Source organism: Rousettus aegyptiacus, unplaced genomic scaffold, assembly GCF_014176215.1.
Source record: "Rousettus aegyptiacus isolate mRouAeg1 unplaced genomic scaffold, mRouAeg1.p scaffold_m13_p_12, whole genome shotgun sequence".
NCBI lineage: Eukaryota > Metazoa > Chordata > Mammalia > Chiroptera > Pteropodidae > Rousettus > Rousettus aegyptiacus.
The window spans coordinates 27,663,677-27,678,739 of NW_023416287.1; the positions used below are offsets into that span (position 1 = coordinate 27,663,677).

General features: G+C 35.3%; 1 protein-coding gene across 6 annotated transcripts in view; it reads left to right on the top strand.

Annotated features, from left to right (window-relative positions):
• Nucleotides 1-12,257, top strand: part of PLCB4 (phospholipase C beta 4) — a 370,645-nt gene extending 358,388 nt beyond the window's left edge. For 5 of the 6 annotated variants that reach the window (XM_016126462.2, XM_016118339.2, XM_016134383.2 and 2 more), the window contains 5 exons: nucleotides 1,011-1,112; nucleotides 4,705-4,762; nucleotides 5,168-5,254; nucleotides 8,172-8,208; nucleotides 10,380-12,257. In XM_016126462.2, coding sequence (XP_015981948.1) covers nucleotides 1,011-1,112; nucleotides 4,705-4,762; nucleotides 5,168-5,254; nucleotides 8,172-8,208; nucleotides 10,380-10,468 — 373 coding nt within the window. In that variant the 3' untranslated portion in view covers nucleotides 10,469-12,257. The remainder of the gene's footprint in view (nucleotides 1-1,010; nucleotides 1,113-4,704; nucleotides 4,763-5,167; nucleotides 5,255-8,171; nucleotides 8,209-10,379) is intronic. The other variant, XM_036229661.1, reaches the window with a different exon arrangement.
• The last annotated feature ends 2,806 nt before the right edge of the window (nucleotides 12,258-15,063 follow it).

The window sequence follows — 15,063 nt, forward strand, 5'->3', positions numbered from 1 at the left end:
ATCCATATTGTTGCAAATGGCAATATTTCATCTTTTTTATGGCTGAGTAGTGTTCCTGTGTGTGGTGTGTGTGTGTGTGTGTGTGTGTGTGTGTGTGTGTGTGTGACATCTTCTTTATCCAGTCATCCTTCAGTGGACTCTTAGGTTGTTTTCTATGCTTTCTGATGTGTAAACACTTCTTAGGTAACCTGACTCCTTGATGACTTGTTTTTAGGCAGTGCCTCAAGGAGATCACCATAGGTTCCAAAAAATAATCCTTTGCTAGTAATATTCATTTTAGTATTCTAAATCATATGCCTTTAATGTACACATAAATAATCTAAAAATATGAGTCTTTGTCATGTGCACATATGCATTCACACACACAGTGATCAGTCACCTGTAAACATCCCTTTTTCCTACTTCTCGTGCTTATTTAAAACCATTTTAGTTTCCTTCATTCCCATGAACTGTCAGAAAACAAGAAGGTTACTTGTAAGGGTTGGAATATCCTCTCTCTCTCTCTCTCTCTGTCTCTCTCTCTCTCTCTCTCTCTCTCTCTTTTCCAGGCCATATAACCCCCAAAATGTGGGATGAAGCTAGAAAATTTATGCATTTTATGGACAAACATAATGTCTCCTCTTTCTGGTCCATCACTGTTACTTTACCACTAGGTGACCCCTTGGCCTCAGGGAGAAGCATCCTCATGAACTAGGGCTTCTTCCATTCTTTTCACAGGATACAAAACAACTCAGGGAGCTCAATAATGAAAAAAAAAAGTTAATAGTCTTATGGGCACATGTGAAATTTTTTTGGTTTTTGTTTTATTTTTCTATTATAGTTAAATACGCATAACATAAAACTTACCATTTTAAACACTTTAAGTGTGTAGCATTAAATACATTCACACTCTTGCACAACTATCACTGCTATCCATCTCAAGAACTTTTTCATCTTCTCTAATTGAACCTCTGTACCCATTAAACACTCACTCCCATCTCCTTCCCTGTTTGTTTATTTTTAATAAATAGGGAAAGCAAGGAAATGAGAGCACACCAAGCTAAGATTTCTATGGAAAATAGCAAAGCCATCAGCCAAGATAAATCTATCAAGAATAAAGCAGAACGAGAAAGGTAAGTCTGAAAATGCTCTCAGAGGGAATATAACATCAATTTGCAGATACAGACTTAACATTTATGTGTATATACACACATATACTTACATTTGAAATGTTAAAACCTTTGTGAGTTTCGGCTAAGAATGCTGCTATTATAACAGCTATGAAGATTTATTACTAATAGAACAACTGTCTTCTGATTGTTTAATACCACTACCACTAGTAAAATAAATTGGCATTCAATATATATGGCTCATTTACAAACAGAATTGTTTAATATATGGCAAAATATCCTTCCCACATTCCAGTAGGTCATTCTACAAGCATCTCACCTGCTCAGCTGTAAGCTCCTTCTGGGTAGGCCAGTTCTGAATAGCAATGTGTAGGAGGACCATTATCTTCTCTTGATTTGTCTTGTACTGTCCTTGACAACAGGCATTATCTCAAAAGCTCCCACCATTTCTCTGGTTTGTCCTTGTCTTAGGTTTTTTTTTTTTTTTTTTTTTTTAACTAGAGAACAAGACAGGAATTTGAGTACATGTGGAAGGTATCTTCAGAGAAGGGGAGTAGGGGAAGCAGAATGGGGCCAGGGCAGAGGCTGAGGGAAGGATGTGGGCTCATCCAGAAGCCCTGTTCAGTCTGATCCAAGCTCTGGCATGTAAACTGCATCACAGATCAGTCTATGAGCCAAGGGTGTCTGGCTTTTGTACTTTTGTGTTAGAACATCAATGTAGCATGCTTTGTTTTATTGCACTTTACAGACTTTGCCTTTTTTTTTTTTTTTTTTTTACAAATTGAAGCCAAGACCCTCCAGCAACAAAAAGCTTATGACTCGCTTTATTGCGTTACTTGCTTTATTGCAGTGAGCTGGACCCGAACCCTCAATATGGTTGTGTGCCTATAGTCATGTTTCCAAAGAAAAAGAATTAATAGCACTTGAATCCCAGCTCTCAAATTGTCATAAATTCTGAGTTATTGTCAACCTAATAAGCAAAGCTGTTTGTTTAATTTTCTAATTTTGACTTAATATACTTCTTTATTATAACTATATCTAGATGATTTTAAAACATGTGCAAATGGCTGGTTTTTTGAAAAACAATTTCCCTATTCCAACTGGTTATCATTTTATATTGTCAATATGTGTGTGTAATCACTGAGTGTGTAAACTACTGAGAAATAAAATCTTATAATTAGAGAACTAAAAAAAGAACATAGAAACTGAAAAACAATTCTATTCTTGGGTCAAAGAAGACATATCAACAGAAATTACACAATATTTATAACTAAATAATAATGGAAGCACTATTTATCAATGTGTAGAATATAGCTAAAGTTACAAGAAAAGAAACAATCAGCAAAATGGAATAGGAGGAAATATTTGTAAACCATATATCAGATAAGAAGTTAATATCTAAAATATATAAGGCACTCATACAACTCAGTAGCAAAAAAGGAAAACAAATAATCCAATTAAAAAATGGACAGAGGATCTGAATAAACATTTTCCCAAAGAAGATATAAAAATAGCCAACAGGTACATGAAAAGATGCACAACATCACTAATCAATCATCCAGGAAATTCAAATCAAAACCACAATAAGACATCACCTTACATCTGTTAAAATGGCTATTATCAAAAAAAATCAATAAACAAGTATTGGTAAGGATGTGGAGAAAAAAGAACCCTAGTACACTGTTGGTAGGCATGCCAATTATACAGCCATCCACAGTGGAAAACAATATGGAGGTTCCTCCACCATATGATCCAGCAACCCCACTTCTGGGTATATATCTGAAGGAAATAATGATAAACATACACACACACACACACACACACACACACACACACACACATATATAATTTAGCCATAAAAATATGGAAATCCTGCCATTTATAACAACATGGATGGACCTTGAGGACATGATGCTAAGTGGAATAAGTCAGGCAGAGATAGACAAATATCCTATGATCTCACTTATAATTTAAAAAATTTCAAACTCATAGAAACAGAGTAGAATGGTGGTTGCCAGAGGCTGAGGGCTGGGGTAAGTGGGAAAGATATTGGTTAAAGGGTAAACACTTTTAGTTATAAGTTAAATAATTTCTGAGGATCTAATATACAGCATCGGGCTATAGTTAATACAATATTATGTACCTGAAAGTTACTAAGAAAGTAGATCTTAAATGTTCTCAACACACACAAAAAATAAGGTAGCTAAAGTGATATTTAGAGTGAAAATTATAGCCTAGATGTATATATTTTTTAAATGAAAATTAATGAGCTAAACACTCAAAGAGGGTATAAGATTAGAAAAACAGCGTGAACCCAAAGATCTCAGATGGGAAGAAATAATAATAAAAAAAGCATAAAGTATTGAAATAGAAAACAAAAGGCAATAAATAGTATCAGCAAAAAACAAAAGCTTATTATTTGAAAAAAAAATAATAAGACTGATAAAGACTCACAAAGAAGAAAAAAGAGAAAGCACAAATTAGTAATGTTAGAATAAAGGGAAGTAACTGTAGATGCAACCAATGTTTTCAAAAACCAAGACTGCTATGAACAATACTACCAATGAGTTTGAAAACCGAGATGGAATGGACAATTGCCTAGAAAAACAAATATTAAAAGTGACCAAAAAATGAGAAAACTGGAACAGACCTATAACTTATAGAAATTAATATGTATACTATAGAAATTCAATAAGTTTTAAGTCTATTCAGTCATGCAACACACTCCACCTCACCAGTAATCAGAGAAATGCAGGTTAAAGCAGCAGCATGATGCCATTTTACAAAACCAACCAACTAACAAAAAAGTAAACATCTGATGGTACCAATGGTGGGCAAAGGTATGGAGACAGGTAGCACCCAGACACTATGGATAGGAGTACAAACTGGGACATATGCTTCAGAGTAAAGATGAAGTTGTTCATTCCCTACCACCTGCAAGTCTAGGTATCTACCCTAGAGAAATATTTGCCTGGATGTTCATTTATTTAGTCAACAGATGCCAAGCATCACAGGACCCTATGCACCAGATCATTGTAGCATTGTTGGGAAATGACCTACTTTTATTAATGTCAAAATGGAAATATTGTAATCTAGTCATAAATAGAAAACATCCATACAGCAGATGAAAATAATGGAAGAGTTTGAAACAGATGGCTACATCATAAGTTATAGAAAGAAATCCAGAATATGTTACCATATAGGTAAATTTAGAAAACACACAAAACAATGTACACTAGCAGCAACAGCATCACCTGGGAGCTTGTCAGAATAACGATTATGTCTGGAGAAGGAGAGGAGTGAAATGGAATTAGGAAGAATACAAAGTGGGCTTTAATGATATACGTAACACTTTATCTCCTTTAAAAATGTGAGACAAACATGGCAAAATATTAATATTGACTAATCTGAGTGATGAGGACACAGATTTTTAAAAATATTTTTCTCTGTTCATTTCATGTTTCAAAATTCCACAATAAAAATTTGGAAAAGTGATGATCCCATCAAGATAAATAAATGGAATATAGCTCTTATTGAACATTATGTTAATTCCATTTGATGTCATACCAACTCTATTTGTGCCTATTGCTTTCAGGCGAGTTAGGGAGTTAAACAGCAGCAACACTAAGAAGTTTCTGGAAGAAAGAAAGAGAGTAAGTACTTTATAATGTTCTTTGTACTCTTCCTTAAAAAACTGTAAATAATAACATGCTTAGATATGCTTTTGTCTAATTTGCTTAGTTTGATTTTTCTGTACATTAAACATTCTAGTATCTTTGCTCTGTAAAAGCTAAAGTAATTGCTCCCTAAAATCTTTAAAGTAATTATTTGGTACTATTTAATATAGAAAATGCATAAGTAATCTATTATTTTCTAAGATTTTAACAGGAAAGATCTTCCCAGTAAGAATTATGGGTCTAAACTGTCCCAGTTTTAGACTTTTTTCCCCTCTTTTTGAATTATTACCTTCCTAATTTAAATTATAAACTTACCTGTCATTGTTCAACCTTAAGTTTTAAGATTACAACCAAAAGTTTATCATTTTTTTTTATTTGCAGCTTGCAATGAAACAGTCCAAAGAAATGGATCAATTGAAAAAAGTCCAGCTTGAACACCTAGAATTCCTAGAGAAACAGAATGAACAGGTATTTTACCTAAAAATTATAAAAAGACATAGGCAGCCAGCCAGCCTTTGAGAGGCAAATACCACACAGCCTGCAATGATTCATCTGCTAAAGCCAGTGTCCTGAGTAGTGGCATGAAAAGGTAGCTAGAAAAATTTAGTGCCTATTGCTGTATTTTCACCATCTCATCCAACAAGAGAAGAAGGTATTCTCTTTAGAAGTGGGAGAGGAATGTGGCTGTGGGGAAAAAAAGAATCAAAAGTCATCATTTGAGTAGATGATGGGGATTCTAAGACTGATGTTACTGAGAGGAGGAAAAAACAGTTTACAAATTATTTCTCTGTTTTCACTTAGAATTTTACGATTTGCCACCTAGAGGCAAGTAATATTATGTTTAAAAGCAAATGAGAGAAACCACGTATTTTCAACTTCAACCTAAAAATGAAGTTATAAAACCTTATTAGGGCTTACAAGTAGGACCTAAAGGTATGAGCCACCATAACTCTGCAAACCATACTCTTGGTGCTTTTTTCCAGCGAAGCAAAACACTAAATTGAGAAGTACACACAAATAAAAATCTAAAATCCAACAGTTTAGTTAGGCCATTGGGCATATGCCAACACCAAGATAAATGTATGTTTACTTCAAGCATAGTATAAATGGGCTCCACCCCAAATGGGCTATAGCCTATTAGTCTTCTGCAGTCTCATTTCTATTTGACGGAAATACCTCTAGTATATGTGGCAAAACGGCCCTCAGTAGAAGTTTAAATTTCAGTCTGTCTCAGTTCAAATTTCACTCTTTAAGTATAGCTGGTTTGGAAGTTATTATTTCTGGATAATTTACTTCCATCTAGAAATATTTGGATGAAATATATCCTTGCACTACATTGTTCTTTCCTGTACATTTTTTCAGAGTAAATGGCTCCCATTGAAGAACACTTAAGTAGGAATTATGCTAAAAAGTACCTTTGAGAAAGAAAAAACAACATAAAATCTTTTTTTGTGTTGCCATTGGGTAACAAATCCACCTTCTGGTATCAGATTCTTTACTTTTCAGTAGGCAGGAGTTTTATTCATCAACATACTTCTAAGTTACGTTTCACATTTCCTTCTCAGCTAAGTACTTCTATTCATGAATAGTCCACAGATCCCCAAGAGGGACAATAAATGTTTATTGTCTTGTGGGTTCAAGTCATTTGACCAACTCACAGATACATCACGTTCTGGTACAAATTACCTAGCTTATGTTTTGGCTCTTGAAGCACTCTTCGGAAAATGTTCCTTGGGGAAAAATTGGGAATATGAATAAGGGTAAAAGCACCATTTCCAAAACATTAGAATCCACTTTAGTGATTCAAGGCTGGGTGGGGATAAGGATACCTTAGAAGAAGGCACGATGAAGGTAAGGCACAGTTATGTTTCAGTTAACTAAATTAAGAAACTACTTAGAAATTATTGTGTTGCTTAGCAACAAGTTTGACTAAAGAATGTAAATGTGCTAAAAATTACTCATCACTACAATAGTGATGTTTTTCAGAGCTAGAGAATATAGTTACCTAGTGTTTTTGGTTTCAGAGCCAAAGCAGATAATTTAAAAATCACTTTGTGCTTTTATTCTAATATATGGATAATTCAAACCACACCAGAATTCTTATATTAAAATATTAAATTAATAGTAGCTGTATTGATTGGATCATATTGGGAAGATAGTGGCTTTTTGTTCCAAAAATACATATAATGCCTTGCAGAGTGTCATAAATACTGTTTACCACCCACAACTGATACTTTGAGTCACAGAAACTTAGGAAAGCACAGAATATGAGAAGATTCTAGGTTTGATGAATATTTAATTAAATTCAATGTAAAGAAATTCAAGGTACCTTGACACTTCTGGCAGGTGCGGAATTTGGACTTGAATTTCTATGTTGAGCTTTGCTTTACAAATGTGATCTATTCCATAACAAATTCAATCTCAGATCTTTCTAGGATTTTTTTTTCTCGCAATTCACAGTTACTCAGTGTATTACAACACTGTCATAGGCATAGTGCAAAAGATACACCAGTAACTCCATTTTTTCCCTCATAATAAACAAGTTCTGGGACCATGTAGGAGAGCTCCCTAATGGTTTAAACATTTCAGTGGCAGAACAATTTCCTGTCTCCAGACAATCCCAAACTTTTATAATAATCTCCCAAACCATTGTTAAATTCCAAGACCTTTCTGTTTCTAAGCCAATGGTAAATTAAATTTAACATTCTCCAATATCTTCCTTTAAGTTTTCTTACTGCTTTCCTGTGACCCTGCTCCTCTAAATTCTCCCAGGCCCTCCAAAACAAAGCAGTGAGTGGGTCTACTTAATTAGCTAGACCAGTGTTGAGGGCACTGGCAAAAAACAGCTCAAGTTTTAATATATTTTAGTCCTGATTCACGATTCTAACTCATGTGTCCTTTTTAAGCCACCTAATGGCCTTGCCTACTTGGTCAGCCAATTATTTATTTAAAACTCTATAGGTCTGTTTAAGTTTTCCCATAGACCTATCAACCACACAGTATCTCATCCATCTTGAACATGTACCATTTCAAACATTAACAGCTCCATTACTATCACACCCAAGTTTTAAGAATTGATTTTTGTCATCAATCCAGTCATTTAGTTAGAGAGGTAAGGAATCTTGCTAAAAGGAGGATTCTCCACTCACTGCCTCAGAAGGGAGGCACAATGTGGGCTAATAGGCATCGGTTGTTTTCTTCTTTTTTCTTTTGAGATCAGCTTGGGGGAAGTTTGTCACCAATGGTTGTATACATGTTTTACTCTTAGCTTTTTGCTTTTCTGTATATGGTTTTGCATTCATTTCTCAAATTCACTTCAGTATTTTTATTTTCTTTGTTTTGTATGTATGACTCAATTTTGACATTACTATTTTTGTACAAACAGCTTTTGAAATCCTGTCATGCAGTGTCCCAAACTCAAGGTAGGACTGAAACTCTGATAAGCAAGACGTTGCTTTCCTTCTCAACTATGTCAGTATTCTCGGGGTAGTCTCCGTTTATGATTTATATCTGATCATAACTGATATCTCAGGGGTTTGAATTTGAAAGCTTGATTATTTCATGCTTGGATTTCTAATGTAATGTTCAAACTGAAATGCCCAGAGTCTTTAGAGAATTACTTCTGATGGAATTTTACCAGCATTTTCAATTGCAGACCTGGGAAACTCAATTTATGCTAATGAAGATATACCCAGGCATCAAGAACAGTGATATATCATTGCCATTTGAACCAATCACAGCTAAGACTGGGTCACAGAGTCAGATCTTTCACAAATACTAATATGACTGGTATTAATTTTTAAAGCACCCCATTGAAATTTCACTGATGGTTTTTAATGACAGAGAGTTATGGTCTGTGTGCAGAAACATTATACAGTGTCATTATACAGTGACTCCTGTCATGCTTTCTGTTAGATCGGTCTACCAAGGACCTTAATCACCCCTCATAAGTAAAGTGACCATATAATTTATTGTCTGAACCAAGATAGTTTTGAGAATGAAAGGGGGTGCTGTTTGGAATAGCCAGGGCTACAAGCATAAACTAGAAATGTCCCTGGAAAATGGAAATAAATGGTCACCCTGCTCATATGAGAACTTTGCTCTTGGAATAATTTTTAATGTCTTATGATGCTTCCTTCTAAACTGTGTTTGATATTGTCTTTAAATGCAAAAGAGAAGAAGCCTAGGGAATCCTTTATTACTATCTACTGAACATAAAAAATATTTAATTTCCAGTGCTGATAATGTTTCACTGTCATCCTTTATGAATACTGTTTGTGTCATAGTTTCATGTTTGTATATTTTTCTTCATTTCTTCATTTCTCTATTAGAGTATTATTATAATTCATGCATAAAAAATCTAGGTAGAGGGAACCATTCATCCTAAATGTAAGCAGAAAAATATAATTCTTTGGTATTACTATATTCATCCTCATCAAAAAAAAAATTTTAAGCCACAACATAAAAATAATAAGAATAAGAAAATCACCATGTGATCCATGGATTAAATTCATTTTCTAACAGGACTTTGGGAAATTTATATGTTCAGAGTATGATCTATAGCATTGACCAAATCCTCCTACTGACTTCTGTTTAGTTGGAATATCTAAGTAGACATGAATAGTAACATTAAGCACTTCAGAGTCCTCTGAGCTGTATCTTTAGCCATGTTTCCATTCTTAAAAGTCCTTTATTTCAAAGTGATTTGTCACTAAAAGAAGAGAGGAGTGCTTTATTTTTCCACCAAAGGATACATGTGTTAGGTTGGGCAAAAGCATCCAAATGGAAAATAAAAGTTGAAATGAACAATTATTTTTCCCTATATTGCCAAGCAATTATTTGTCACCAGAACCTGCCCTCATCTGACTCCTTTCCACCTCCCATACCAGCTGGTTGTCTTAGAAACAGTCTTAATTCATGAGATTGAGTTTACTATGGCTTACTTCCTGGGGTAGCTGGTAAAAATTAATTACCCCAGATAAATGAGCACCCTAAGAATAATTTTCGGACAATAGAATTCTAGGAACCCTACATATTTCTGGAACATTCTGTTTGCAAGGTACTCCCGCCAAACCAATGTGATATCCTCCCACCTAAAAGTCTTCATCAGTTAGGTTCCAAAGGAATTACTTTTAATTAACTTACAGGTTATTTGGTGAATAAATTATGCATAAGCAGCACTTATTCTAAAAGTGATCAAATAATCTACACACAATCAAGGCAATGTATCAATCTGTAGAAACAAATTCGAGCGAACATTTTAACATGGAATGGTCTAAATATCAAGTGACTGGCTCAGCCTCTGTTCAGCAGTTTTACTGGCACTCTGTAGACCAGTCCTCCAACTTCAATGTGCACAAAAATCTCCTGGGGATCTTATTAAAATGTGGAATCTGACTCAGTAGGTCTGGGGTGGAGTCTAAGATTCTGCCTTTCTCACAAGGTTTCAGGCAATGCTGATGCTGCTGGACCATGGACCATTCATTGAGTAGCAAGGACAGCATCAGATTTACACAGGAGAAGGGAGGCTAGGGATGCTACATGCCTTCAGGAGAGGATTTCAGCATGTAAGGCCATGTTTCTGATGTTACAGGCGAAGGAGATGCAGCAGATGGTGAAATTGGAAGCCGAGATGGACCGCAGACCAGCAACAGTAGTATGAAACTCCAAAACACAAACTGAAGCAGCAAAACCACATAGCATCAAAAGCTCACTCCAAAACTCCTGAACACAAAGTCCATGGAAGAAAGTCATTGTCTTTTATGTTTCCTTTATGTATAGACAAGATATTACCCGAAACCACAGATTTACATACTTTTGTTTCACATTTTGAATATTGGAATTTCCTTGGCCAACCAAAAGTAGCTACAAATCCACAAAAATTACCATTCCAGTAAGGCAGAGTTTAACCATTGATGATGCAACTTAAACATGTTTGCTATAAAATACCATCACAAGTAAATGAGCTTGGTGTTAACAACTCCGCTTCGTGATGCATTAGGACATGTTTGAGCTACAGCAAAAAATAGTGCATTAGCAATTTAATAGCAAGTGCATGCACTAGAAAAAAAAAAAAAAACTCTATCGACAAATTCATCAGCAGAAGTGATGATCGGCCAGACAGATAATTTTGCAAAATTTTTCTACATCTAAGTTACCTCATCAGTAAGTGCCATGTCTCTACCATGCCATGAGAAGCTAATTTCCTGTAAAAGCTGTGGAAATTATTAGAACAATAGAGAAATAGAACAGTGTACTTGTGCCAAAACTCATCAGTGCTCAAAGGAGACCTCTGTTAGGCACATTTCAGAAAGTTTACATCTGACATTGCTTTCTAGGAATTGCTTCAGCCGATTCCAGATATAATTCACTATTAGACCTTCAAGATTGTGAAGTGGTTATTGGCAAACGTTTGTAAATGTGACCATGTATAAAGTATTTATACTCCTAATTCACACTGTTATAGAGCAAAATCACCTAAATATTGCCACACAACAAGATTAGTAAACAGGAATACTAGAACTATGTTTGCATGATACACAAGCACCAATTAAGACTAATCCGTACAGATACAGTTAACCTAATGCCAAATCAATACCGGTTAAATAAATGTATGGCACAGAATATAATTTGACTATAAAGACTTTTAGCATAACAAAAAGTCTATATATATGTGTATATGAATATGTGGGCATTCTTGATACTTCAACTTCTAGTTTCAAAAAAATACATAACTAATTTAATTTTACACAAAAATATTTATGCAGATTTTCAGAATTTCATATCAGAAATAACCTTTTTATGTCTGTTAAATATCAAAACAATTTGCTACAGTGTTACTCTGCATGGTCTTTAAGCCTGCTGTAGTGGTGTTACAGACAGTGCATGAAAAAGTATTCCACTGGGAATTGAGCCAGGCCGCCAAAACTGAGAGGAACGCATGGAAAGCTGGTAGTCTAGAACTAATCAGATTACTGATTTTAGGACACAAAACACCAACTGAATTATTGTATATGCTTGTATAAATTGATTCTGTGTGTTCCTCTGAACAAAGCAGAGAAAATTATGTTACCACCAATAATGAAACTTCCAACTTCTCTAATAAAAAGTTAAAACATGTTAACATCTGTCAGAGTATTTGCTCCCAAGGACACTTTTAGCCTTTTTTTTTTTTTAAATAAATTATAGAGATCATTACTTCATTACTTTCAAAGAGGGGCTTATTTGTACCCCCCAATACATTTTCCCCCCAAATGACACAAAACAGGCTGATTCTGGTGGACTCCCAAATGTAAAGTAGTTGTTTTTCTTTTTCTCATATTTACAATTTGAATTGGCTTCCATGAAATTTCTCTGGTTCCATATATCCTTATCTGTAAGACAATAGAGTTAAACTACATATCTTCCAACACTAGTATCCCATGAAAAATTATGGCTGTTAAACTAGCACCACATTTGGATTGCCCATGTTAAAAGATTCCTAATAGCTTCTCGTCAAATTCAGTGTCTTCTTCCCGGCGCTCAGGTGAGCTCACCATTCTGTGTAGCACCTGGCTAAATTCATCACTTGCCTCTTTCCCCTGCTTCTGAGAGCTGGCTACTCCTAATTTTCCCATTTTTCTGATTATTTGTTCTCTAGCTTTTCATCCTGCACTACCATAAATACTTCTATTTTCAAGTAGTACGTCCAGAGCCAATTTTTTCTTTACCCCAGATTACTTTTAAATTTAGACAATTTACCCCCTAAAAGATTCCATTGTAGTAGGAATAAATTGAACAAAAATAAATAAATAAACAAAATTATGTTTATTTTCTATTACAAGTTCATATTATACTCAAATCCCGCATTCTAATTTATTATGAAGGAAAAAAGTCTTGCCAATTAAAGTAACTCAGGCTCTTCCAACCTAAAAACACTTTATTTTAGAGGCATATTCAATTATTTCGAAGTCAAATCCCCTGTTAGAGTTCCCTCCCCATTTAGGAGGTCTTTCTGCTTCTTTCTCCAGGTGGTATTAGGGTGTGAGGGGAAGCTCCTGTGTCCTCCCAGCAGAGGGAAGGATCTTCTGGTCTTCCCACTGTTGGATGGTCCTAAATGCCATATATTGCAGCCCTGCAAAATAGGCGCTTCCATTGCCCCCCCACACACACACTCTGCCCCCCGCCCCAATGCCTTAAGGTTTCTGCTCAACCTTGGGCTCAGTTTATTCCAGCATTCTTCTAAGGTGTACAGGAACTTCTGGATCTTTGTGAGCTTTGTGGAAACTGGAGGTTCATTTGTCAGCTACTAGTGCCATGTTGTTCCATGAGGATTTTTCTAGGAGGTTTGCAATTTTCTAGAGCTATGCTCCCAAGAAGCACGAAGCTTTATACTGAATCTCAAGCCTATATGGGTTTCTACTACACCTTACTCCTCCTCCCAGGATTTTTTGTTTCCGTTTGGGAGTCAGAGTATTTGAGTCTCGATTCTCACCTTTGTCCCTGTAATCGGCCCAGAAAGACTATTTATTCAGCTGTCCATTTATGACTGATTGGAATACCTGTACAGGGCTGTACTCCTTGCCTAAATAGATTGTTCTTTTCCTTTGGGGGCAATAAAAGCTTCATGGAAAAGAAACCAGATTGCCAAGTAAGGGAACCCATCGGGAAGTAGCATATTTCATCACATCTAAGACCCTATTAATGATAAGATGCACCATTATCTTATATATCACAAAGAATGAAAAGATGCTGTCAACTAAAATATAATACACCATCTAGTGATTATAAGACACATCTCAATTTCAGAGATGTTAAAATATGAAAAAATATGTGCATCTTCAAATCCATGAAATAGTATTTCAAAAATATACAAACTAATCAAACCCTAAGCCTCAGGGGGAGGACAAGTTGCAAAGATAGAACATAGAGCACAAGACAAACATAATAGAAAACCTAAACTAAGAGGCAATTCTGCAGCTGGGTCTAAAATTTAGCAATGAGCTCCCTGGAAACCCATTCAAAAAAGGGAAAGAAATCTATTACCATCTACTCAAAAAATCTTCTCTATATGCATTTCACCTTAGCTGTTTCAATCACATGACATCAATTTCTGCTTCTCTGTATATAATTCTCAAATTTGTAATTTTACCCTTGACTCTAATTCACCTAAGCATCGATTCTTCCTTTTAGATTTTCAGAGTTCAGCTAATGGCCCACATACACATTGTACGTAATTAATCAAAAAGAGAGATCCTTCCTCCATCTGTCCTCTGCTTATTTCGACAATTCATAATGGGTGCTAAACCTTGGGGACATCTTGTATCTCCTTCATCTCATTTACTACCATACTTCATCTGTTGATAAAACTTATGAATTCCACCGTGTCTTGGAATCTCCCCTCTCCTCTCTTAAAACTTCTATCATTCCTCTAAACCCAGACTTTCAAGTAACTTCCTATTGAATTTCTTTGCTCCTAAAATTCCTTCTACACATAGATTTATCTCCTCAAATGACAGTTCTGATTATATTGCCATTCTGCTTGTAAATGCTGAATTGCTATCTGCTACCTAAAGAATAACATTGAAATTACAGATATCGGCATTCAGTTTTGGCCTCAACCTGCCCACTCACCTAGCCAGTCTGAATGTATCACTATTCTCTGTTCACACACACATAGCACATATCTTTTCTAGGCACATCACATAATGATAGTCTTTGAATCCTTAAAAGAAACCTCCAAAAATGCCGCCTCCAAAAGATCCTTTGTTCCCCCAAACCAGAAATTATCTACCCTTCTGAATTTATCCATTTATACTTTAAAAGCTATTTAAGCATATGACTTTTCCACCACCCCAGACTAATTTCTTTTCAGGGTGTGTTCATTTGATTTGCAAAGGACAGGTAGTCAATAACTATCAAATGACTATTTAAATTATTTTCTGTGCAGCAGAATGATTTGTAAGTGACTGTGTGGCCTCTTGGGCAGGCAGTGTCTTTGAAAACCTGAAAGAAAGGCTAAAGCAAGCTTTATTGTTGATTTGTCATCTCAATTTCAAGAACAACAATTTTCCTTTATATTTATTGTTAGCATCCTTTCAAAACAGTATGACTATCACAATGGCCAACAGGCACTCAGTGAGGGCCCATCACCATTAAATATGATTATGGAGAATGATGAGGGAATATCCTGAATTATTTTAGTATTGGGGTTGTCTTACGGAGGCCTCATTCCAAGTTCTCTATAGCTTCTCCTTCATCATCACTTCTCTAAATCTAACAGAAGAGCACACTTTCCT